The following is a 26,878-nucleotide window of genomic DNA, read 5'->3' on the forward strand; positions in this document are numbered from 1 at the left end:
CTTTTCCTTATTGTCTGTTCCAATTTGTTTTCGTGTTGTTTGGAACAGTTTGTCTTTATTCCTAGAACCCTGAGGGCAGTTATTAGACGGTTGGCAACGCCAAGTTCGTTGGCAGCATCTGAAGTTTAAGGGCTCAATTGATACTGGGTTGCTTTCTCGTCTGATCTGTATCTTTTTAAAGAATACAGTAAAATATTAACTGATTCCAGTTCATGAAGCTCGCCCACTTTGCCGAATGCTGAGGAGATGCGAATCCGAAGGAGAACTAACAATCCCAATTTGTATTTCACTTAAAAAAAACAAGATGCTGGAAGAACTCAGCAAGTCAGGCAAGAAGGGTCCTGACCCGAAACCTTGACCGTCTGCTCTTTTCCACGGATGCTGCCTGACCTGCTGAGTTCCTCTAGCATCTTGTGGTTTTTTCATCTAGATTCTAGCATCTGCAGTCCTTTTTCTCTTGTATTTCACCTAGTTTTGGTTCTCAGCTCAACAATTTCGTTCACACTGTATATCTTTGTAAGCAAACCAATTCAGCTGGCCACAGCGTATTCAGAGTTGAGACCAAATCGCAAGAACAGTACAACGGTTAACAGAGTTCCAGCTTTCCGAATTCCTCAATTCGTTTTAATCGCAGTTAAAACACAAGAATATACAAAATATAGTAGCAAAAAAGTAACAAATGTACAAGTCAGGTTTCAGACCAAATCCATTGAAAATTGAATGCCATTCATTGACTCTGATTATGGAATACTCATTAGCCATTGCAAATAAAGAAAATGCAATTTACAGAGCATTAAATAGCGTGCCCGCGCGTTGGGTTTCACTCGCAGTGGGCACTGCGTTGCCACTCCCGCAGTCATTGAGAGCCGCGGGCCGGGAGCTGCTGGTGCCGCGAGGTGGCGCACGGTCGTCTCTGCGGGGAGAGCAGGCAGCGCCTACGTGACTGGGGTAGCGTACACAGGGACACCGAGGGAGGGAAACTGGCTAAAAAAAACCCACCGCGAACAGGAGGGGGCAGGGAGAAGTGAAAGTGAGAGACTGATCAGTGCAGCGTTACTTCAACATTACTCCTGATCCAAAAAGCATAGCCAACAGCTCATCAAAATACCCTCAGTCCAGAGATATTCCCAACGCAGCAGCGTGGTCAAAGAACTGGGGATGCGTTTCGGCTCCGCGCATTGCAGCAAGCTGGTTTCACTTTTCCATCAATACTATCATTATACCCCAAGTGCATCTTAAATTTGGATCTGCGGTGGACTGAAACTGAGTTTTATTCCCATTTCCCCAAGGTCAGGCTCACGAGTTTGAAATCTGGGAAAAGCAAAATTCCTCAGTAACGCTGCCATCCCAGTGACAGCTCCTTGAAGGTGGAATGACGAGCACATGCACTTCGGTGCTCCACGTTCATTGTTACCAGGAGGAATTTACAGCTATCACATCAACCTGAAAATCCCAGCTTCGCTGCGGCAAGAGATAGTGAACAATCTAGCTTCGGCAACAATTAGGCCGGTTTAAATCCCCGCTTGGCTTCTCTCTCCGTGGATAGTACTCCTGCAAACTCCAATAAATACCTGCCACTCACCGTTGCGTTCCCCATGCTTCATTACTGCCTTCAGTAGGTTCTATGCTTTCCTCCTAAAAATCCTCCAAACTTTCTTTTCCCTCCTCCTTTATGAGCTCAGAGACCTACCTCTTCAACCAAGCCTTTGCTCACCCTTCCAATATCTCCCTCTTAGTCTGGTCTCTCAGTCTTCAAATCTCTCCACAGACTCATTCCTTCTAATCCAGTGCATTTCTTCCACCCTATGGTCCCCATGCACTTCTCCAGTTCTGGTCACTTGACCATCCATAAATTTAGTTGCCTAAATTGGGAGCCTTGCTTTCAGCTGCCAATACACCAAAATTCCACAACAAAACCTCCTCCACTTCTCTTCCTTCAAGGTACTGTTTAAAATCTAACTAAAGCTTTTGGGCATCTCCCTTATCAGTTTGAAGCAGCCTTGTGAAGTGACATGGAATATTTTGCTATGCTAAAGGTTCAATATGAAGAGCTGCTCTTTAATTGTGAGCTCCTTACCACAAAAAAGAAAAAGTTAACAGCAGCAAACCCCCCCCCCCCCCACACACACACAAACACACACAAAAACCTTCAATATAACAGTAACCATCAAAAATGTTAGCCAGGCTAGGCTACTGTGTACAAAGGCCTGGAATATCTCAAAAACAGAAGAGGCAAAATTGCAAAAAATGCAATGCATTTTCAAAATCACTAAAATGAAACAGGAAATACAGAAAATACTCATCTTATGAAAAGGCATTGGCCTGTTAACTTTGTTTCTTTCTCCACAGATGCTGTCAGACCTACTATTTCCAGCATTCTACATTTCCATTCTGAGCAATATTTTGCCTTTGAATAAAACTGGTTCTTCACCTTTTCCCTCCTGTACTCACATATGCATCAGTTAATGGGATTCTTATCTCAATGTTACAACAACGTGGATTCCAGAAAAAGATGGAAGCTCTCTCGAGTGTTCTGGCTATTATAAAATTCAATTAATCAACAATGCAAGGAGACACACTTGTTTGTGAAACTTTACTGGGCAATTTTTTTGTCCAGGCTTCCCACATTATAAATGTGACTAAATGTCAAATCATTTACTTAGCTATAAGGTGCATGGGCACACCAAAGCTTTGAAGATTATAGTAATACAAGTTTTCTTTTCCCCCAAATAAATCCAATCAAATGGTTATGGTTTAGTTTGTTTGTACTTTAATGTGCATGCTGCCTGATAAAAGGACGTACCGCAAAAGGAAACTGAATCACTGAATTATAAAACTGTGCCATTTCCACTTTGTTCCAACCGAATAATTACCAGGAAAAGATCAAATATTCAAAACAAACTGCACCCATGTTAATAATTCACAGAGCTCAGGCATGAACTGCATTTCTTCTTAGGTAGTCACTCAGGATTGAGGATGATTTGTATCCACTCCAGTTGTGCACGTTCTGAGCAACAAAGTCACGAGGCTGATGAGGAGCTTACCGAGGTGGGTGAGTGGGTAATATGGGAAGTGCTGCACTCCTTCCACCATTTTCACTGGGCTTCCAAGTGCTTCCAAAGATACTCAAGTTCTTAGCACCATCCTGAATGCTCCCCTACATTGTCTGGCCACGGGCCAAGGATTCAGTCTGTTGTCGGCAAAGATGAAGAACAAATGTTGGCCTTGCCAGAGAAAAGTGAATAAATAAATAAATATGCCCTACAGATGGTGGAACGGCTTTGGGTGTGAGAAGGCAAGTCACTCACCATAAAACACCCGGCCTCTGACCTGTTCCTTAGAATTTATACAGCATATCCAGCTGAATTTCTTATCAATGTGAATCACAGGATGCTTATAGCGAGCAATTTGGCAACAATAATGCTATTGAACATCAAGGGTTAGATTCCCTCATGTCGGAGATAGTCACTGCCTGACACTTTTCTGGCATAAATGTCACTTGCCACATCAGCCCATGCCTGAACATCATCTAGGTTTTGTGTAATGAAGGCATCTACTGTTTCATTTGCTGAGGAGATGCGAATGGAATTGAATATTGTGCTATCATCAGCATACATCTGCCCTTCTAGCCATACAACAGGAGGTCATTGATGAAGCAGCTGAAGATGTCTGTGTCTCCTCCACTGGTGGGTGGGTGATTAACCAATTTTCACTTGTGCAAGGACAGACTCCAGCCCTTGTTGCCCACTGAATTCAGTTTTTACCCGGTCTCCTTAATTCCATTTTCGATCATGTGCTGTCTCCCTATCAAGGGCAAATATTCTCAGCTCATCACTGGAATATCAGCACAGGAACAAGCCCTTCAGCACACAATGTTTGTAATGACCTTGATGCCAAATTAAACTCATTCTATTTACCTGCACATGATCCATATCCCTCCATTCTCTTCATGTTCATGTGTTTGTCTAAATGCCTCGAACATGACTATTGTGTCTGCTTCCACCACCGTCCCTGGCAGTGTGTTCTAGGTACCTACCACTCTCTGTAAAAAAAAACTTGCCCTGCACATTTCCCTTAAAGGGAGTTGAAGATTATTAGAGGTGAATGATCAAAAGTATGACTACAAATGACCGGGGAGCAGGAGGACCAGAGAAACAGAATTCTGGTTGGGTTGTCAACAGAGACAGAGGCAGGCAAGGTTGCAGAACCCATTTACCTTTCTAATGGAGAGGATACAAGGTCAGACTCTCAGCTCGAAGTTCCAATGGGCATTGTGGTTAAACCCAAGACAGTGACTTGACCAAGCAATAGAAAGTGTCTGGAAAACATGGATGTAATTGTGATGAGGACTGAAGGTGGTAGGCTTGGTCTTCATAATGTTCAACTGAACAAATCAGTGGCTCACTCAGATGCTAGGCACGTTTTTTGGAAAAAAAAACAGAGACAGTGGAAGGGTCAGATTTGGCTGTGGAGGAATCAGAGTAGGCAATGGAGGGGATAAACTTAATGGTCCTTTCCTTTTTGGAAAATAAACAGGTACTTTTCTAACATGACAGAATGCATGCAGTGAAGGCCCAGTTTAAATAAATTACACCTGCACAACTGAGAATGTGAAGGACACCTGATTTACACCGCAGCTCTGCTTTCTCCATTTAATCCCAAGACAGCATTGTGAATCTAACGCTCCAACATTTGTTTTAAAAATCCCCTTGCACACTTGTACTGGAAGAATAGAATTAACAATTGATGAACTTGTTTGTAACAGTGTCAGTCCCATCCAATCTCTGATCTGCTCAGATAAGCAATGCTGACACAGCTTGTAACAGCCAATTGGTTCTGGAGATAGTCTGTGTCAACATATTTGTTTTTTCACTTACAGGATCTGGATTGGAATTTGGCCTGGAATAATGTGATGTGAGATGTCTGCAGTCTCACTGGGACAATATCACAACATCCAAACCCACTTCAACTCTATCCTGATATCAACATCAGTGTCATCAAAGTAGGAACCTTGGCAATCTTCGGCATCCCTAAGAACAGCGCAGAAGCCAGCTATACAATGTTGTAGCTGCCCTAATCAACTCAGAATGGATTTGAAGATATGGTTCAGATTCCTGCTCTGCATGGCTGAATCAGTTAATGATCAGATAAGACTGAGGGAAGTGTAATAACTTGGCATAGATTAGGACAAAAGGACATCTCCAATGTGGTAGCAAATGGAGTCCTGCAATTTATTCTACCTCAATTATTCTGTATGTAGATAGTATAATGTAGATCTTCTGACAGCCGTTATTGTGGCAATGGAGTTGCCTCATTTAAAATAATGATCATAGTTAAAATAACACCAATTACAATAGCAGGCTCCTCCATAATAATATGTTAATGGCTACACTACTGCAGCCTTTGCTGGTTGCCTCGCAATGTTGATGTCAGATGATGGAAGTGAACCAGGCATTAAGAGCAGTGGTTTATGCTGCATTTACACCAGTGTCTGGTTAATGCCATTTATATTTTCCATCAGTGCTAAATACGTGTCGTGTAAATTGGACATTAAAGCCCAACTCCAAGGCAAGTGCAGCAAGACTCAGTCCTCCAAGGAGAATGAGCTCAGATCACTTTGATGCAAGCTCAGGACTTGGATTCAGATTCAAGTAACACCTCAATTTAATGTAATGCTTTTTGTACTCTCAAAGCATTTCACAGAAATTGAAATGCATCTTAAGTGTTAGGAAGATAACATGGGGAGCAATGGATCAACATTCTTGTGATGTTTCCTTGAGGACCCAGTTAAGCAGTCTCACAGGCCTGGTCAATTGATAGGAGACCATCTGGAAATGCTGCCTGGGGAAAGCACTGACCCAGCCAGCAGAGTGAACAGAATTGGAAAGCCAGCAGAGGGGTGCGGTGTGAATCTCAGTTATAATGCATACACTGAAAGGGAGGCAAACACAACAGTTCCTCTGAATCCAGCAAGGTCCACAAACAGCAATGGAACAAAAACTGAAAACCAATAAAATGCTTACAGGTAAATCTGAAATTAAAAGAGAGAAAACTAGAAATATTCAACAGGTCAGGCAGCATCTGTAGAAAAAAATAAACACAAAACTGTTTTAGGTTGAACTCAACTTGTCAGACCTGGGAAAGAGAAAAACAAGTTAGTTTCAAATTGCAGAGAAACTGTGAGAGGGATAAAGGGAACATCTGTGAAAGCCAGGGGATAAGTGGTAGTCGACTGGTTAATGGTGGCAGTTAGAAAATGACAATGAAAATGATTGCAAAATGTGTGGAGAAATAAATAACCCGTTAGTCAGTTTTACTAGTGTCAGCTGAAGGATAACCATTGGCCAGGAGACAGGGATATAGTTGCTTTCTTCCTGAAAGGGTCATGCAACTGTGAATTTCCAACTAAAAGGGAGATGATGCCTCCATTTAACATACTGTATGGTCTGAAAGACAGCACCCACTCAGTGCTGAAATTCGTGTCAGCCAAGATTATGGGTAACTGCAGAGGGGTGTGGTGTGAATCACAAGCTTCTAACTTATAAAAGAGGTACAAGTGAGCTAAGCAAAACTGCACTACACCAATGCCAATGACTCTGGTGCCTATGCATCCTATGATAAAGCAAGGACCATTGTTCACTTGGCAATTTCAAACAACTCCATGGGTTCTGATATTAAAGCACAAATAAAAGCATGGATTTTGTATGAATGTGATGCAATCTGCACTACCCACCAAAATAATAAATTGAATGTCCAAAACCAAGGAGTGCTGTCCGCCAAGAAGTGTTGCCATCATTGGAGTTCCAGCACATGAAGAATATTTACAGAGTTTAAGGTTCACAAACTAAAGCAGGTAGAAGTTGGAGACCAGGACCCTCTGGACTAAAAATATTACAGACAAGTGCTAAGCATTTATTGGATAAAGAGGAAACTGTACAAGTTTCAGAATCTCTAACTTGAGTACACACTGAATAAGGAGCAAATTTGGCTGCAGAGATTAATGATGTCCGGTAATAAAGTGATGCTGAAATCAGGTTTGTGCCTTCTCATCTTCCACCCCTCCACTATCTGAGTCATGGATTGGATCAATTGTTCAATTTGGCATCAAGTTTTAACGTAGGGTCTCATTAATAATGTACAACTTTAGCAGCAGTAGGAAGGTAAAAATGCTTTAATAAAGCTGTAGCATAAATGCACATAAAACTACTGAAAAGGTAAGCAGACAGGGCACTACGGCCATTCTTTTTCATGCAGATTAATGACATTCCATTTCAGAACTTGCCATGGTGGAATTAAAAATCTAGGAGGTTCTTGCTCTTGGGGTTCCTCGTTCAATAACATAACCAACAGCATTCCATTTTAATAGTTGCCAACTAAATTTGAACCAATTATTCAAGTAATTACAATAAACAGCCCACTTTATCAACTCCAATAATTGTCTGGATTCGTGTAACAAAAAAAAGGAAACACTGTTTTGAGAAACATTTGTAATTTTTCATCCTAATTGCTTGTGGAGGGCTTTGAAGGTTAATTGTTTAAAACGCTGGAAGCTCCAAGATTGCTAGAGCACTGGCAACCTTAGTTCCGATTGTTTTGTTCGGCCAGCCTCCCTAATCGTTGCGGTAGGCAGCCAGAACACTCACTCCAGCTCAATTTATCATAGAGCAGTTTAGAATAAGAAAAAAAGGATTATGCATTTAAAGCATTTTCCCTAACCTTAAGAGGATCCAAATCTGATCGGTGCACCTGAAGAGTATTGTATTGTTATTGTAATACACGAAACACAAGTCACATTGTAAAGCAGGCTCCTTCAAACTGCCATGAGATAATGACAAGATTTATATTCATGATATTCACTGCAGGATAAATGTTGTGCAGGACAGTAGAACAACTTCCCTGCTCTTCTTAGAATAGAGCCTTGTGATCATTTGTATTAACCTTAGAGGACAGATTCAATTCAACATCTCTAAAAACAGACTTCCAAAGCGCCACTTCTTTAGTGCAATTGAAGTTTCAGCCCAAGCTATGGAGCACATTCTCTGGAGCGAGGCTAAAACCCATAACATTCTGACTTGAAGCCAAGTATGTTACAATTGGGCAAAGGCTGACAAAATTGCAAACACTTACTGTCAATGCCACTGGTACTCTTTACATGAAATATAATTCACCAGAAGATTGCTGAAGCTTCTGAAATCCCATGTCACGCAAACAAATCAAGCACTAAATTGTAAGTAGATGGAACTGCAGAATGCCATTTCAAAAAAATGTGGGATAACATTCCAGAATTCATTGCCTCAAAAAGAATTCACTATTTGTTTATCAGAAATTAGTGGCCCTGTTCTTTAAGAAGCCTCAGTTTAACATCTTCATTGAACATATTAGCTAAAAGACAGCACCTCTGCAAGTGCAGCACTCGCAATATTGCATTGAAGTGTTGTACCAGAAAATCTGGGTAGAGTTTGAATCCACAATCTACAGATTTAGTGGCAAGCACCATACCAATGAGTCAAGGATGAGGGAAATGGGAGTTTGGGGAAAAGGGTGGAAAGAGGCTCCAATATGGTATTGTTAGAAGAACAATATGTCAGCTGTGGCTGTGTTGGTAGCAATTATGCCCCTGAAACAAAGGGAGAAGGTTCAAGAACCACCAATTCTAATGAAACACATTATATAATAAAGAAGTTTTTCTTATCTTGTTTAACTGCAGATTACAGAAATTTCACTGTGAAGCCAGAGTATAAACAAAAATTGTGTTGAGTGAGAAAATTGTGAATGACTGAGTGAGCAAGATATGGAGCAAGTACACAGAAGTTGTGTTGTCTCTTTCTGCCATAAGCTAGGGGAAATGGCGAGCATGTCACTTGCTTTCAGATGAGTGGAACATTCCAGCGTTGCTGCCAAAATAGTTGGGAACAGAGGACAATTTTCCAAATGGTAACACACGTCATTAACTTAATCAATTTCAATACGCAGCATAAAATTACAGTAAATCAGTAACTATTAATTTCTGAAGTGTAACCGTATCTTTATTCTGCATCCCACACCCTAAGTGACAGTACGTCAATACATTAACACCAAAATTTAAGCCCCAGGCCCCACTGATGCCCTGCGCTTGGGTCATGACCACGTTCCTCTGGCTGGCTGCTTGTTTTTATATCAAGCTGCTTCTCTGCCTTCTTGGACTGATGTAAATAATTACCCAGTGCTACAGCATGCACTAATCGATTCTGTGCATTTCTGTTGCTAGACACATTTCTGTTTGTACAGCAAACAACAAAAACATGTTCCTAGCCTCAACTCTAAAATTCTCTGCATTGTTTTATGGCCCAATGCTGTTTCTCTCAGTCTGGTGGACTTTCTACCTGATCTCTTTACACTAATGTATCTAATTTCTCCAATGACCTTACTTTCCAAGTTCCTATTTTAAGATTAACATTGCCCTCCACTAATTTCTTGGCTTCTCTAATATACCCTCTCATTTTCCTTGCCATGAAATAGTTCACTGAGCACCTGAAATGCCACAAAGTCTCAGTCCTGGTTATTCTTCATTGATGGTGACAAAACTATTCACAATGGGAAGGCTTCATATCAGAATTCAATCTTGGCCTCACACACAGAAAAAAATATTGCCCTGGGGGAGGGGGGGGGAGTGGGGGGGGGGGGTGGGGGAGTGGGGTGGGGGGTGGGGGAGGGGGATTGAGGAGATTGAAATCCTATCTGAAGGATAATGTGATAATTGCTCTAATAACACAGGCAAAAGACTGAACCTAGACGTTCCCATATTAGGGAAATTGAGTGTAGGCAGGAAAATCACTTGTAGTCATTTTTTGGGTCAGTTTTCTTTCCTCGTCTCCTACTTCTTTGAATGAAATAAGACCACATTTGCTTATTTCCAGTGATCGATATGAATACTATTGATCCAAGGGAACTAATTGATGATGATCAGATTAGGGAGAGGAGTTGGAATTATCAGTGTTCAGATTAACATACCTCATAATTATCATCAACAAAAACAATGCGATTGGTGATTTGATTCGCTGGAGTTCGTGTGATCTCATTGCGTGTAAAACAGTCACACTTGCGAAGTTAACACATATATCTAAAATTCACGGTTTAGCATTTGATGCTGTTTCAGACTAAGTGTATAAATGAGTTTATTTAGCACCTTTCGTGACCCGAGGACAGTCAGTACCATTTACATTCAATTAAGTATTTTTGCAGTAAAATCAGAAAGTGCTGGAAACACTCAAACACCTTACGTTTCTGACCTGAAACGTGAACTCGAGTCCTCTTTCCACAAATACTGCCTGAGCAGCTAAGCGTTTCCAGCATTTCCTATTTGCACTTGATTTCCAGTATCTGCGGTGTTTTTTGATTTTCGAGTATTTTTGCAGTATTCCTTGTGGCAATATTGAAACAGCAAGATCCAGCTGGTGTCAGATAAATAACGTGGAGATAGCGACTAGATAATTTGTATCAGTGGTGTTAGCTGAAGGGTAAATATTTTCCAAGGCATGAAGGAGAATTCCCCTAGAGGTTTTTTTTAAGAATAGAAGCAAGATGAGGAAGAGTGTTGCAGGGTTAACCTTTCCAGGGCAGGGCTTCCAGTCCATCCTTCCCCCCCCCCCCCCCCCCCCCGGGTGTTCACCCCGCTGCACCACCAACACACGCCGCACCCGGGTGCCCACCGTGCAGGGCACCATCTACAGGCTTGCCCTCCACACACCCCCCATTCCTGCGCTTTGTTACCTCGTTGTCTATTAAGGCATCGACCCGCGGATCGCTGTGGGACATCCTGGGGATGGCCTTGGTGGCGAAGGTGTATTTCCTCAGCTGAGCCTCGCTCCACCCCTGCGTTTCTCCGCTGTGCTCCGCCATCACCTCCTCGCTGCCGAGCCCGGCTCCGGTAACGGGGAACGGACAGGAATCGCGAGCAAGAAGCAGCGGCACCAACAGCGGGCGAGGGAGCGCGGAGCCCGGCAGTCGGAAACTGGAGGCAGACCGCTCGCTTGACAGGAGCAATCTCCCGCTACAGCGCCACCAGCGGGCCGGAGGAGCACACCGCCTTCAGCCGGAGCTGGGCGACCGTTGGTCCACATCGCCCTCTGGCGGTGGGGAAGAATTAATCCACCACCCCGCCTCTTGACTCCGCGCATGCGCACAAGTGTTCTACCTCCGGCGCTTGCGCAGTGAGGATTGCCCGGTTGCTGGTGCACCTTCCCGGGAGGAGATGGCTTTAAGCGGCTGCTGGATTCGGGCCCTTGCTGGGGGCGTTAAAAAGAGCCTGCAGCCGGCTGGAAGCTGGACTTCCGCTCGGGCTGGTGAGAATTGCGCTTTAGTTGTTGTAAGGACAGTTGGTGGTTTGGGGATGGTGAGGGGTAAGGCCTGGGGTTCGGCATCAGGCTCTGTTCCGATGGAAGGTCATCGACCGAAGCGCGGGTGTTTCCCTGTCGCAGATCTGCCTGACCTGCTGAGTGCAAGCTGCATTTCGCGTTCATTGCAGATACTATAAGTTTGGGCAAATAGCAGGGACCACATTTATCCGGGACATTCTCTCACATCTCCTCTTCCATCGGGTAGAATATACAGGAGCCTGAGGGCATGTACCACCAGACTTAAGGACAGCTTCTACCCCACTCTGATAGACTGTTGAACGGTTCCCTGATACAATGAGATGGACTATGAGCTCACAATCTACTTTGTTGTGACCTTGCACCTTATTGCACTGCACTTTCTCTGTAGCCGTGACACTTTACTCTGTACTGTTACTGTTTTTACCTGTACTGCATCAATGCACTTTGTACTAACTCAATGTAACTGCACTGTGTAATGAATCGACCTGTATGATTGGTTTGTAAGACAAGCTTTTCACTGTACCTTGGTACAAGGGACAATAATAAACCAATACCAATATGAGTGAGAGGCTGAAAGCCAAGCTGAAGTAAGGTTCATAAGTTCTCATATATCATACTAATAGCAGCAGCAAGAACCATACCTCTCCATCTAGTCTGGAGAAGGAGTGTTTGGTTCTGTTTTCAAAGAAGAAGCAAGGGGCCCTCAGATGGAGGTCTAGGGGGATGGGATGTCCATAATGGAAATGAGCTGGTTGGCACCATGGGACTGGAAACTCTCAAAGTGGAGGAGGGCATCAGGGGCATCACGGATGTAGTTGGGAAGAGACTGGACAAGGGGAGAAAGAATAGAGTCCGGGTAGGAAAATCTTTTGTGGGAGAAGAACAGGTTGATATAAAGGGTCAATCAGGACAGTCTTATTTGTGGATCTTGGGGAGGATGTAGAAGTAGGCTGTGCATAGCTGGGGGAGTAGGAGGCTAGAGTGTGTGGAGGTAAGATTGCTGGAGAAAATGAGGTCAGTGGCTGAGAGGTAATGATGTTTTGTGGTGGGGTCATGGCCCAGATGAGGGTATGAGGAAATGTCTGAGAACTTGCATTCAACCTCTTGAAGTTCATTCACCAAATAACAGCACTACCCTTGTCAGCAGGTTTGTTGATTATGTTGGGTCAGCTGCATGTTGAGCAGGTGATAGGCGAAAGTGAACAAGGGCAGTAGACAAATTGAGACAATCAATGTCACATTGCAGTTAATGATGAATAGATTTAGAGAGGGCTATAGGGAGAGGTTCAGGTAGATCAAGAATTCTGAAAATGGTATAAGGAGTCCATAATCTGGGGAAAAAAGACTTCAGGCCAAAAAAAATGCAAATAGAAGCAAAGGCTGTGGTAATTAAAAACACCAGAGTTGTTGCAGTAATCAGCTTTCATCTGCTATATTAAGGTAAATCATTTATTACTATGAGAAAGTTCTTGTTCCCATTTATACTGGAATGCAGACCAGCTGTGAATATCTTATCAAATGAACATTATTTCAGATTTAAAAACACAAAATCCTGGAAAAACTCAGCAGGTTAGTGGAAAGAAAACCAGTTAACATTTCAGGTCTGGACCCTTCGTCAGAACTTTCTCGGATACATCTTCCCCTCTTTGGGAACCGTTACCTTTGAAACACACAGACCCCGCTACTTTTCATGGCACCTTACCAAGCAACCTCAGGAGATGCAATACCTGACCTTTTACCACCTTCCAGGTGAAGTAGCTTTTTACTTGTACTTTCAATTTAGGGTAATGCATTTGCTGGTTGCAATAAAAGCTGCCAAAAACTAGCAGATTCTGCAAACTCCAGAGCACTTCCATGCAGGCAACAACAGTGACCCTGAGCTTCCATTTGCCTGCCACTTTAAATCTCTTTCCCACTCCCACATTCTTCCAATGAAGCTTCGTGTAAATTCAAGGAAGTTGGCACATTTCTGGCCTCAGAACTCACTGGTAACTTTTCGGTTACTGACCTGTCTGGTTTCTGTCAGAACTTGTTGGTTTTGATTAAGGATCAATAACCTATGATATTAGTGATGCTTTTCTCTTCCCACAGATGCTGTATAACCTGCTGAGTATTTTTGACATTCTCTGTTTTTATTTCAGATTGCCAACATCCACAGTGTTTTGTATCTCACGGTTCCATTGTTTATTTCCTTTTCCCCTCTCTGTTCTATACATTTCATCTTTTGCATTCTCTCCCTCTCCCTCTGTCTTTGCATTTGAGAGGAGTGATGGAGTAGAGGATCAGAAAAAGAAAAATATTTGTACATTTTTTTATAATTATGAATACAGCCATGTTTGTTAAGATCTTGGACTTTGTGTGGAAAAAGTAACAGGGAAGGGGGAGAATGTGTTGTGCTGACAAAATCAGTGGTGCCTGATCAGAACAAAGTAGCCTAATGTCTTCTGCTCTGTTCATCATCTACTTCCAAACTGATGTAGGGGAAATCATTTATTTAAAAAAAAAATGAGGGTGAAATGTTAATGTTCTTTTATTTGTGTTTTGGTTTGCTTCATAGCCTCCGGCCTTTCAAAGGACATGCTGCCGGGTCCATATCCCAGAACACCAGAAGAAAGAGCATTAGCAGCAAAGAAATACAACATGAGAGTGGAAGATTATGAGCCGTATCCTGATGATGGAATGGGGTGAGTTTATCTCTATAAAATGGATATAATATCGTGCGTCGTAAAGTTGGGCTGTTACAAATTATCCTGGTATCTTTCAGGAGAAGAATGTGTAATATAGTCATTGACTATATGATGTTCCAGTAAGCAGAATTCCTTTTTAAACATTTAGAATGCAAGAGAGTGAGAACAAGAAGTTGTCAGCTATTTGCCTCATTGTGCCTTTTCCACATTCAATAAGATAATGGCTGACCTTTTATTTCAGTGCCATCTTCCTGCACTAATCCCACACCCCTCTATTCCTTATTATCCAAAAATCTCTTGATCTCTTTGTTTAAGATAAGATATCTTTATTAGTCACATGTACATCGAAACACACAGTGAAATACATCTTTTTTTGCATAGTGTTCTGGGGGCAGCCCGCAAGTGTTGCCACATTTCCGGCACCAACATAGCATGCCCACAGCTTCCTAACCCATATGTCTTTTGGAATGTGGGAGGAAACCGGAGCACCCGGAGGAAACCCATGCAGACACGGGGAGAACGTACAAACTCCTTACAGGCAGTGACCGGATTTGAACTGAGGTCACTGGCGCTGTAAAGCGTTACGCTAACCACTACACTACCGTGCCTACCCTCAGAACTGCCCTCAGTACTCAGAACACACTCAGAACTGAGACCCACTCCCTCTTCGATAGAGAATTCCAAAGATTCACTCTCCTCTGGGAAGATAATTCTTTTCTCACCTCTGTCCTGATGGCTGACATTTTTTTGTGACTGTGCCCTGTAACTAGACAACGCAGCCAGGAGAAACATCATCCCCGTATGTGCCTTGCCAAGCACCTTAAGAATTTCCTCATTTTCAATGAGGTCACCTCTCATTCTTCTAAACCCAAGTAAACACCACTCTGCTTAATCTCTCCTCATAGGACAAACACACCATCCCAAGAATCCAATCTCATAGTCACAGAAACAGGACTTTCAGCCCACCATGTCCATCTGACCATCAAGTACCTACTATACTAATTTAACAACAGATGGTCCATAGTCTTCTGTGCCTTGACAATTCAAGTGTTCATTGAGATAGCTTTCAAATATTTGAATCTGTTGAACCTCTGTCTATTCTTGCTTGGGTGTCCTGACCCACTGTCACAGAGGTGATTTTACCAATGCCCTATGTAATTACAGTATGATGTCTTTACTCTTTTACTCAAGTCCTCTTGTAATAAATATGAAAAGTAATGTTTGCCTTCCTAATTGCTTGCTGTACTACCAGATCCCTATGAGCACCAATACCTTTCAGTCTCAACCATTTAAAAATTATTCTGCCTTTTCATCAGAGTGGACAACCTCATTATTACACATTTCTATTTTATCTGGCATATCTTTTCCCATTCACTTAAACTGTATTATACCTGCTTAAAACCTACATACATCCTGCACACTGCCATCCAGCTGAGATCCCCATTTGTTGATGATACTGTTACACTTGGTCCCCTCATCCAAATCATCGACCATAGATTGTGAACAGCTGATTCCACAGTGCCTATCCATGTAGTACCCCACTAATCACAGTCTCCCAATCTGAAAATGACCTGTATATAGCTACTGTTTTTCCTATCTGTTAACCAATACTGAATCCACGTACTATAATATTTTTTAATATCCTCTTGGGATGCACCTAATGTAACTATTTACTCATGGTACATACAGCATCACCTCTGAATAACATATCTGATATCTGCATTGGATTCATAAATTGTAAATATTTCATTTGGGAGTGGTTTATGCAAAATGAAAATGAAGTATTTTCAATCTCGTACTGATTTAAATCTGCCCATTTTCAAGAGGCACTTCACAATTTGCTCCTAATTGTGGTTTTATGCTGTAAATTTATTTTTATTGTTTTGAAATCTGAATCATTTTGGTGTAAAAATTCCACCATTTGTAACTGATTTCCTTGTATGGATGCAGTGATGTCATCACTACGATAAGATGATATTTTCCTGAGAACTGCTGGAAAAGTCTTTTTGTAAAAATAAGTTGTTTTGGTCTTATCCAGAGTGTGACTTTTGAGGTCTGAGATCTGATTGAGGGTCTCTGCATATCAATACAGGCAACCCCTCGCATTATGGCCTTCCAACTTACAGAAATTCGCCCCTACAGGATTCACAAATCAATATCTAAAGATTTGAGATACAGAATTTGTTTTAAAAGAAAAAGTCAATGAATAAATCAACAGAAATTTTTTTGAGTTTCTTGACAGATGCGCAGATGTTGTGGTTTTGCATTATGGAAAATCGCGGAGGCCCGTTTTCTAGGAACATGACCCATAATACAATGTAATAGAATTTGTGGGGGGTGGTAGGGCTGGCTAGAAATGTACAGAACACTAGATAGGACACAGCTAGATTACCGTGTCCAGTTCTTTCACTACACTATAGAAAGGCTGTGACCTCTCTAGGGAAGGTTCAAAGGGAATTTATAAAATTGCTCCCAGGGTCAGAGATAATGAGCAACGATTGGCTTGAACATAAGAAATAGAAGCAGAAGTAGGCCACTTGGCCCATGGTTCTCTGCTGCTTAGTTAAAGAGGCCTTTGTGCTTGCTACATGGTTGATCTTTGTCTCACACCACTTTTCCAATTCCTTGAGATGGGGTTAGTAAAATAAAAATCTATCTATTTCTCTGCAATATACGCAGCAACTGATGACTTGGGTGAAGAATTCCAAAGTTTTATTACCATCTGGGTGAAAAGTTTCTTCTTGTCTTGGTTTGTGCCTCCTGCTTCTCCACTCCTCAGTCATTCTGGCATCTGTAAAAAAAAATATATAGACGCTAGGCCGGCACTATTTTATTTGGAGCTAAGAAGGCTAAGGGGAGATTTAATCATGTTTTTTTTCAAAATGAAAACCGTAGATTGGCTGAATAGCAGAGATTTGATAACTGGAGACATAGACAATATCGGGGTTGGTGGGGAGCTGAGGTAAACGTTTCACACTGGAGGAGATCTGAAATTTATTGCTTGGAAGGGTAATTGAATGAGAAACGCTTATCACATTGACATACAAACTTTTACTGCACTAAATGCTACATCTGTCCCTACACCACCTCCCTCACCACTATTCGGGGCCCTAGACAGTCCTTCCAGCTCGGAGGGTGTCATTTATTGCATCCGGTGCTCTTGCTGCGGCCTCCTCTACGTCGGTGAGACACGATACGGATTGGGTGACGGCTTTGTCGAGCACCTTTGCTCTGTCTGCCACAAAAGCAAGGATCTCCCGGTAGCCATCCACATCAATTCCACATCCCACTCCTATACCGACATGTCTACCCAGAGCCTCCTCTACTGCCACGTTAAGGCCAGACGTAGGTTGGAGGAACAACACCTCATATTCTGCCTTGGCAGTCTCCAACCTGACAGCCTCAACATCGATTTCTCTAACTTCCGGTAACCCCTCCCCTCTCCTCCCCTTTTTTCCCCCTCCTTTTTCTTCCCTCATTCCTGTGGCCCCCTCCCCCCTTTCTCCTTCCCCCACTCTCATGACCTGCCCATCTATTCCCCACCTCCTTCCCTTTATTCCATGGTCCACTGCCGTCTCCTACTGGATTTCTCCCCCTTCAGCCCTTTGCCTCTTTTATCACCTCTCAGCTTCTTACATCTCCTCCTTCCGCCACCCTCCTACCTTCCTCCTCTCACCTGGACTCTCCGATCACCGAACTTGCCTATCACCTGCCTGTATGTGCTCCTCCTCCTCCCCCAACCTTCTTATTCTAGCTTCTGCCCTCTTCCTTTCCAGAGCTGATAAAAGGTCTTGATCTGAAATGTCGACTGTTTATTTCTCTCCACAGATGCTGCCTGACCTGCTGAGTTCCTCCAGCATTTTATAGTTGCTCCAGATTCCAGCATCTGCAGAATCCCTTGTGCCTCCACAGATGCTGCTTGACCAGCAGAATTCTTCCAACATTGTTTTTTGTTCCAGATTCCAGCATCTGCAGGCTCTCTTATCTTCATATTTTGAAGTACCTGGCTGAAGATCTAATATGCTTTAATGTGTGAGGCTATATGTTGAGATCTAGAAAGTTACTGTCATCTCAGTAGCCTCTTTATGGCCAGCATTGACATAATGGGCAGATTGTCCAATTGTATTTAAATGTTTGTGATTCTTTGACAGAAAGCACTTGGAGAACATTTTCTGAATGTAAGGAAAGGATTGAACTAGCATTTACTATTGGCTACACATGCATGAAAACTGTGATTGAAATCCTGCTGTGGGATTTCTAAGTACCTAAGGATTTATTTTTTCACGAGAACTGTGCACTTACTTAACCATAATAATAGTTACCCTTCCAGAATCTGTACAAGAATGTATTCTGTGCTTTTGGAGGTATATGTATACAGAATTTCTAATATACACATTGAGAAATTTATGGAAGAAAGAAGATGCTTTTGGAAAGAGGCGGGAAACAAAATGATAAAGCAATGACCAGGGGAAAGTGTTTTGGGAGAGGAAGGTTAATAGTGGGGTAAACCAAACAAAAACAGCAGAAGATGGAAAAAGTTATAGGCTAGGAGAAGGAGTCACTGGGTGATATTTTGTCTATCAGTAATGCCACAAGACATCCACTGATTCTTTCAATATAAAATTAATTGTGCACTATTTGCTGTTCTGCTGGCTTGCGGAGAATAGCTGTAGTGCCATTGGGATACAATCTTTATGAATTGAATAACACTGTTATTGCATCAGATAAATGTCATATTAATAGTAATTTGATGTGATTTCCTTTTTACTTGTAACAGAGATGAAGTAGAGAATATTGTCCAAAGCTGAATACAAAAATGGCAGATGAACTTAATTGAATAACCTGAGGTTTAAAATGACAATTTTAAGAAGTAATGTCATTTCTACGAGTGGATATAATATTGTGGGCTGGACAATGTTTTCTTAACGGAGACTAGTGTTCATTTCTTCCCTTCTGTGTTTTAACTTGCAGTGAGTACAAGAACCTGAGGTAGTTATTGAAGCTTCAGACAAGAATCCTCATAGTAATGCTGAAAATTTAATTTTCCCCTTAATAGACTTGGTGACTACCCAAAGCTACCAGACAGGTCACAGCAGGAGCGAGATCCATGGTATGCCTGGGATGAACCTGACCTGCGAAGGAATTGGGGTGAACCGGTGAGCAGAAAGAAATGCCTAGTAGCAATCTGGTTCCTGAATAAAATATTGTATTTCTGGAAACCACTTCTCCAGCTTTGACCTGCTTTCCTACAAAATATATACAAGTGATTTTCCTTTTTTTCTCTGTCCATTTCATAGTTAATCTTATCTTGACTCATTGTTGGCAGGTTGCAGTTTAGAATATAACACCAGTTAGGAATGTAAAAATGTTTGTTATTTTTATTTTTGCAATTAATATCTGACACTGAAATCCAATGTGGGATCTTTCTTCCTGGTCAAGTGGCCAAGCATCAAAGTAGGTGAAATTATCTATGGAGTCAATAGAGAGGCCAAAAGGCTTCTGATCTTTTGATTTCATTGATTAAACATTCTGAATATGTTCTTCTGGGAGAAGGAAAACAGAGTTTACATTTATGAAACACCTCTGAGATGTCGAAATGTACATATGAGAGAAATGACCAACTAATGTGGTGGTATTGGTAGAGGAATGAATGTTGCCCAGTACGCTGTTGATAATTAAGTCGAAAGGCATTAAGCCTGCCTAGATTAGACAGAATCTTCATAGTCTTCATTCTATTCAAACCAAATTGCACATATGGCTTCAATTGTAATACCTGTCTAACCAGGGCATGTTTTTATTAAATACTTAGAGGCTGGTGGATGATTCGAGTTGGTGTTCTGTTTTAGACCTCTCGACATTTTTTTTTCCTGATTGCTTTTTCCAGATGCACTGGGATTTTGACATGTTCATTCGGAATCGGGTGGATACCTCCCCAAGTCCCATGGACTGGATTACTATGGTTAAACACTTCAGTGGCTTCCTAGGATTTATGCTGTTCATGTTCTATGTTGGGGAGTTATTTCCTTCATACCAGCCTGTGGTAAGTTTTTATTGAAAGTTAATCTTTCATTTATAGTCTAATTTTTGTCATCTTATGAACACTGCTCTTCTGCATTAAAGTATAGTGGCAGGATATAAAGGGCCTAAATAGTGTAAATAGGAAGGCCCCTAATTCTCTGGGGCAAGGGGGTGGGTTCAAAAACCAGGAGGGATAGATTTAATGTAATTGATAGAAGGACTAGAGATGGAATGGGGAAATTTTTTCCCCAGTGGCTGGAGTCTGGAATTCATTGCCTGAAAAACTGTTAGAGGAAGGAAGCCTTATCAGGTTTAAAGAATATTTGGATAGTATTCAGAAAGCTGTTACCTGAAGGTGCAGTTAGGCTAGCTGGCTCTTCTTGGACTGGTACAGACTTGATGAGCTAAATGGCAGCATCCTGTGTCGTAAATTTTCTTCAATTCAGAAGGATAAAAAGGAAGGTCTGTACAATGGTGGAATGTGAGATTAATTGTCAAAAGTAATGTTAATTCAAGGCAAAGTGAATGGTAATAGGAAAAAAAGAAAAAAAAAACAGAATCATTACCTTCAACTGTTCAAGTCAAAAAGGGAACCAACATTTATGATTTAAATGCTTGGACATTGAAGCTGAATCTGAACAAAATGCTTAAAAAATGAGATGCTGCTCTGTTTAGCTTTATTAGAATAGAGAAGGGGGCTGAGGAGATGGGTAGAAGTCAGAGTGGGGTGGAAATGTGAAATAATCAGTGATTAGAAGCCTAGGATTAAGCATGTAGACTTAATGGAGGTGTACTGCAAAGTGATAATCCAATTTGGGTTTAGGCTCCCTAGTGCACATGTGACTACATTTTGATCAGAAAATGTGTACGTCACTTAAAAATAGTACAGAATTTCACCATAACGGGCATTTTGTGGTCCTGAAGAGAGGGGTTTAAAAAAACAAGTGTTGAATTTTAGCAATGTTGGCTTTGGCAGTGATTGAAGTGTGGGTCATGTGTCACTGAGGAAGCGGTCTCTTCAGAATGCAGAAAGGGCGATTTCTACTTTGGTGTTATCAGCTGGAGGTGTTGGAAGTAGCAGAGGGACAACCTGTTCTATGTGGAGGCTGGGTGGGTGGAAGATAAGTCCTATGGAGATCCTAACTTTTTCTTCTGCATATGGGGTGGGGCAAGATAAGTGTGGGAAAATAGAATGGGTGTGGTCAAAGGCCCTTCCATCATTAGTAGAGGGGAATCTTCAGTTAAGGAGAAAGGAAGACATTCGAAGTATTGGTTGGGAAGATGATACTGTAAAAGACATGATGAGGATGGAGAAACTGGATGAATGGAACAGAGCTATGGACATGGGGTAGTAGAAGTCGAGTCTAGACAGGTGGGTGAGAGTGAATTAGCTTGCGTGAGAAATTGGTTGATGAGCCCATGCATTGAAATGGAGATGCAGATTTTGGGGAAAGGCAAGGAGGAATCAGTAGGTCCATGTGAAGCTTCCTTCTGATCTCTTCCATATGGGCTCAGTGCCATTCTTGACTATGCTTCATTGGGAAACTTTGTACACAGTGCTAAAAGGTACCATGGAACAACATTCCCTTGTTTTATCTGTGCATGTCATGATCCAATTGAAATCATTTCAGTGTGTACCTGAAATTCATTGAAAAGTTGATCTCTATGATGAGAAGCGGCATTTGATTGCAGCTACAATTTTAGAACCGTTTACTTATTGCACCCATCTTTCTAAAGAGATTGACCATAGCTTGGGGCATAAAAAGGTCTGTGAATGTCACTCATGACTATTACAGACATTGTCTGGCAAGGAAGGGGAGTCCGTGTATTCTGTGTTGCCACAAATGTTTCATTATCTGCTTTGTGAAAGCTCCATCAATCCTTTAACAAACTTGTGCCTTTTGTGAATCTGCTGCATGTTGGTTGTCCAATGACTAGTCATGGACTAGAATAATTATTAGCGATATAATAATTGTGAACTACTGACAATTAATCCCTATGATCCAGAAGATAAACAATTAAAGATGTGCAGTCATGTTCTTCAAGCAGCGAATAGTTGGGGATGATAAAATACAGGAGGCCATTCAGCCCGTGCAGTCCAAGCAGGCTCCTAGGAGAGCAATCCCATCAATGCCATTCCCCTTAATCTTCCCAGTAGTCCTGCACGCTATTCCCTTTCAAATATCCATAAATTCCCTTTTGATTCTTTTGCCACACCTACTCTGGGGTAATTTACAATTGCTAATTAACCTATCAACACACCTTTGAGATGCTGAATGAACCCAGAGGATCTGGCAGAAACCCACAAAATCACAGACAGTACCTGAGGTCAGGATTGTACCCCAGTCCCTGAAGCAGTGCTAACTGCTGCACCTCTGTTGATTCAGTATTTATTTTCCTCATAGCTGGTTGACTTGTTTATTATGACACTGAAAGAGGCTACTTGAGTCATCAGGTCCATGGTGGCTCCAAGCATAGCAATTCCATTAATCCCATTCTATTTACTTCCCTGACCTGTAAATTACGCTCTCTCACATGTCCATTAACTCCCCTTTGATTCTTCCCTTGCTTACCTACACTAGCAGTAATTTATTCTAGCCAATTAACCTACAGGAACATCGTTTGGATATGGGTGTAAACATGCAGACTACACACAGCAGCCAACATCAGAGTCAAACCTGGATCACAACTATGCTGGCCTTTCCAACTCATCTTCATCTCCTTTGCTAATCCATTGTCAGGTGGCCACTTAATTGCACTTTACAAGGCAAATTCTTTTGAGTAGAAGTGTGTGGCGAAAAGTTTAACATTCCCTGCTCTGTAAATTCCAGTTCCATGTTCTGCAGTATTGAGTAGATGCATTTGTTTATTAATCATCAACTAAGTAAGGGGCCATTGTTCGAACCAAATGCAGGAAATGTAGCTGTAAGGACCGGCACTATCAAGACATGAGAAATATCATGCTAACAAATGTAAAAGGGAACATTTTTTTTGGAAAAGGGAGAAAATTTATATAATGTTGGAGTGGGGAAATTGACTTGTTTTTGACTTAAATTCTCTTTCCAGGCTCCAAAACAGTATCCTTACAATAACCTTTATCTGGAGAATGGAGGTTCACCTGATGAAGAACCACCCCAAGTGAACCACTATGAAATATAATTAGATTTCTGTGGCTGATTGCTGGTTATATGTCAATTTGGAGTTTATCTTTTATGTGTAATGAAATCAATGACATTAATAAAATCGCCATCATATTTATGAAAAATGTGTTCCAATTACTTTGCAGGATGACTCTAAAGGCTATAATGGAACAAATCTAGGAAATGCAAAAGGAACTAATCCACTACACAGGGTTTTATGTTTCAGTTGCCTTTCATACTCAAGTTATCACTTTTGAAATGAATCAGAACTATCAATAAGAACAGATTTCATTGCGCTGGCACTGTTTTTGAGACATAACCTCTCTTATTCACTTGGACCATAAGAAATAGGAACAGGCCATTCAGTCCCTCGAACCTGCTCTGCCATTCAAAATGATCATCACTCATCCATCAATCCTTGTCCACTTTCTATCCTTTCCCCATAACCCTTGATTCCTTTACTGATTAGAAATGTATGTATATCAGGGTTATATCTATATCCAAGGACAATGCCCCTACTGCTCTCTATGGCAAGGAGATGTAAAAACTCAACCGTCCGAGAGACATTCTTTCTCATCTCAGTCTTAAAAGGGCACCTGCTTTCTGAGACTATGCCCTCTAATGCTGGACTGTCCCAAGAGGGCAAACATACTCTCCAGCTCCCTTAAAAAAAAATCTTGTTTCATTGCCTCTCGTTCTTTTACACTCCAATGAGTAGAGTCTCACCTTCTTTAACCTCATCTCAAAGAACAATCGCTCCATACCCAGGATCATCTAAGTTCACCTTCTCTGAACTGCCTGCAATGAAATAATATCTTCCTTAGTTGTTCACTGTACTCTAGATGTGGTCAAAATTGAGTTTATTGTCATATGCACAAGTATGTGTGTGCACAGGTGCAATGAAAAACTTGCTTGCAACAGCATCACAGGCACATAGCATCATATAAGTAGCATTCACAAGAAAAAAATTATACACAATATTTCAAGAAAGAACACAATTAGAACAAAAAAGAAAGTCCATTTTAGTGCAAAGTGATCAAAATGGTCACAGTGTTGCTAAACTGTAGTGATTAGAATTGTGCTAATTGGTTCAAGAACTGAATGGTTGAAGGGAAGTAGCTGTTCTTGAACCTGGTGGTGTGGGACTTAAGGCTTCTTTCCCTCCTGCCCCATGGTAGCTGCGAGAAAATGGCATGGCCCAGATGGTGGGGATCTTTGATGACGGATGTTGCCGCCTTGAGCCAGTGCCTCCTGTAGATACAATCGATGGTGAGGAGGAATGTGCCGGTAATGTACTGGGCTGAGTCCACGAGACTCTGCAGTTTCTTGCGTTCCTGTGCATTCGAATTGCTGTACCAGACCATGGTGCAACCAGTCAGGATACTTTCAACAGTACATCTGCAGAAGTTTGTTAGTGTTCAGTGACAAGCCGAACCTCCTTAACCTCCAAAGAAAGGAAAGACGCTGGTGTGCCTTCCTTGTGATTGTATCTATGTGCTGGGCCCAAGACAAGTCATCCAATTATGTTAACGCACAGAAATTTAAAGCTGCTGACTCTCTCCACTGCTGATCCTCCAATATAGACTGGCGTATGTTTGCCCTCCTTCCCCTTCCTGAAGACAATAATCAGCTTTTTGGTTTTATGATGTTGAGCGAGAGGTTGTTGTTGCGGCACCACTCAGCCAGGTGTCCTATCTCACTCCTGTATGCTGACTCATCACCACCCGTGATTTGTCCAACAACAGTGGTGTCATCAGCGAATTTGTATACTCACTAATGCTTTGTACAGTTGCAGTAAGACTTCCCTACTTTTATGCTCCAACTCCCTTGAAATAAGGGTCAACATTCCATGAGACTTTTCTATTATTTGCCGCACTTGTGTGCTAGTTTTCTGTGTTAATGCACAAAGACCCTCGATTCCCTTTGTGCTGCAGCTTTCTGTGTTTTCTCTCTCCTTTTAAATAATGGTGTCTTTTTGTTCTTCCATCCAAAATGAACAACTTCATATTTTCCCACATTATACTCTAATGGGCAAAAATATCTCTGTAAGCTGATGGTATCTTCCTCTCAACTTGCCTTCCCACCCATTTTTGTATTGTGCACAAATTTATGTTTTGTATATTTGTTTTCTTCTTCCAAATCATGATTATATTTTGTAAACTGTTACGACCCCGGCCCTGATCCTTCGGGCACTACTCTGGTCACAAGTTACTTTGGAACCAGTTGTATGGTCACCGTATATCCAGGGTTTCCCATATAAGATTTGACCTTACTTGATTTATCACCAGATCAAATTTTTTTGTCCTGTTTCTCCCAGGTGCAGTCGTCCAGATGGTAGGTGAACCTGGGAGGCTTTTGGTAGAAAGGAAATCTGTGCAATAAAAGTCAAATTGTGGGGGAAAAGTTTTACCGTACCGCTTTGAAAACTTCCACTGACTCCATAGTCATTAAACTTCAATTATTGACCATTGACGATGATGTATTGTATATAGCATTTAAAATAATAAAAATGTACTGAAGTGTTTCACAAGAGTATCATATTCTGACTATTGCAAAACTAAACAAATCGTTCAAACTGTTTCCAAAATCCATTTGAAATCTATTTAAAATGGTCAGAAAAACGAGTTTGAGAAGCTATCTTGGTTCCCTGTCCAATTTGATATTAAATACATTTAACAATTATGGAAAAGCATTAAAATTATATTTACACTTAGTTTTATTAAAGTAGGGTAACACAATGGCACAGCTATTAGAGCTGCTTTTCGCAGCTCCAGTGATGTGGGTTCATTCCTGCCCTCCAATACTGTCTATAGATTTTGCACATTCCCCTTGTGACCATGTGTGTTCCCTCCAGGTACCTCAGTTTTCTCCCGCATCCCAAAGGCATGTAGATCGTGGGTTAATTGGCCTCTGTGAATTGCCCCTAGTGTGTGAGTGAATGGTAGAATCAGGATGGATGTGGGAAGGATAGGTTACAGGGAAAATTTACTGAGGTATTTGGATTGCTTTGTGAGCTGGCAAAGTCTTGATAGACCATACTGGCCTCCCATGTCATAAGGGGGAGAAAAGGGTTTCAGCCCATTCATAATGTTCCATAATTGCAGTAAATTCAAGAAAGTATGAACTGTATTTACCGTGATGCCAACAGAAGTAACATTTCACAGGTTGCCACTAAATGCATTAGTTGGAATTGATCCATTAGAATTCCAGGCAAAGTTAGAAATCAAATATTTTAAATTGGAAAGAACAAAGGGAATGTGAAAAGAGACTGAGTGACTGGTGGTGCTAATAGAGAGGTTGGTGAAGGCTTGTTAAATGCGGTTGATATGTCTGATAATAGAAGGAAATGAAACGAGGGCAGGGGAGATGGGGTGGGGAGAATAAAACAATTCTGGAACAGTGAAAAGCAAATGTCCTGCAGTGACTGGAATTTTGGAAATGTTCTGCAGGTCAGGCAACATCTAGAGAAAGGAAAACAAATAATGTTACAAATTGATGACCTTTCATCTGAACTAGGCAGTTCAAATACAAACTGGAAAGGCTTGTTATCTCAAATTGTTGAATTCAAGTTGAGTCCTGAGGGCTGCAACATGTCAGAACATGAGATGCTGTTCAAGTTTTTGTTTGGCTTTGTAAGAGGGCAAAGGGATGTCAGAATCAGAGAGGATTAAGAATTAAA

The 26,878-nt window shown here is 41.6% G+C and overlaps 2 protein-coding genes across 2 annotated transcripts in view; one reads left to right on the forward strand and one right to left on the reverse strand.

Moving 5' to 3' along the window:
* hif1an (hypoxia inducible factor 1 subunit alpha inhibitor) overlaps positions 1 to 11,037 on the reverse strand; it is a 35,876-nt gene extending 24,839 nt beyond the window's left edge. Inside the window, exon 1 of the mRNA XM_052041444.1 lies at positions 10,750 to 11,037. Within this exon, the coding sequence (XP_051897404.1) occupies positions 10,750 to 10,878 (129 nt within the window). The 5' untranslated portion in view covers positions 10,879 to 11,037. The remainder of the gene's footprint in view (positions 1 to 10,749) is intronic.
* A 123-nt stretch (positions 11,038 to 11,160) lies between these two features.
* On the forward strand, positions 11,161 to 25,723 carry ndufb8 (NADH:ubiquinone oxidoreductase subunit B8). The gene is made up of 5 exons (XM_052041445.1): positions 11,161 to 11,321; positions 13,912 to 14,038; positions 19,098 to 19,197; positions 19,926 to 20,081; positions 23,126 to 25,723. Exons 1-5 carry the CDS (start codon positions 11,231 to 11,233, stop codon positions 23,216 to 23,218), a joined length of 567 nt encoding a protein of 188 aa, XP_051897405.1. The 5' UTR covers positions 11,161 to 11,230; the 3' UTR covers positions 23,219 to 25,723.
* The last annotated feature ends 1,155 nt before the right edge of the window (positions 25,724 to 26,878 follow it).

The sequence above is a fragment of the Pristis pectinata genome, chromosome 30, assembly GCF_009764475.1.
Source record: "Pristis pectinata isolate sPriPec2 chromosome 30, sPriPec2.1.pri, whole genome shotgun sequence".
Classification (NCBI taxonomy): domain Eukaryota; kingdom Metazoa; phylum Chordata; class Chondrichthyes; order Rhinopristiformes; family Pristidae; genus Pristis; species Pristis pectinata.

Coding starts and splice junctions, on each gene's coding strand:
- ndufb8 (XM_052041445.1), top strand. CDS start 11,231: ATGGCTTTAAGCGGCTGCTGGATTCGGGCCCTTGCTGGGGGCGTTAAA. Junction 11,322..13,911: donor CTGGACTTCCGCTCGGGCTG/GTGAGAATTGCG, acceptor TTTGCTTCATAG/CCTCCGGCCTTTCAAAGGAC. Junction 20,082..23,125: donor TTCCTTCATACCAGCCTGTG/GTAAGTTTTTAT, acceptor TTCTCTTTCCAG/GCTCCAAAACAGTATCCTTA.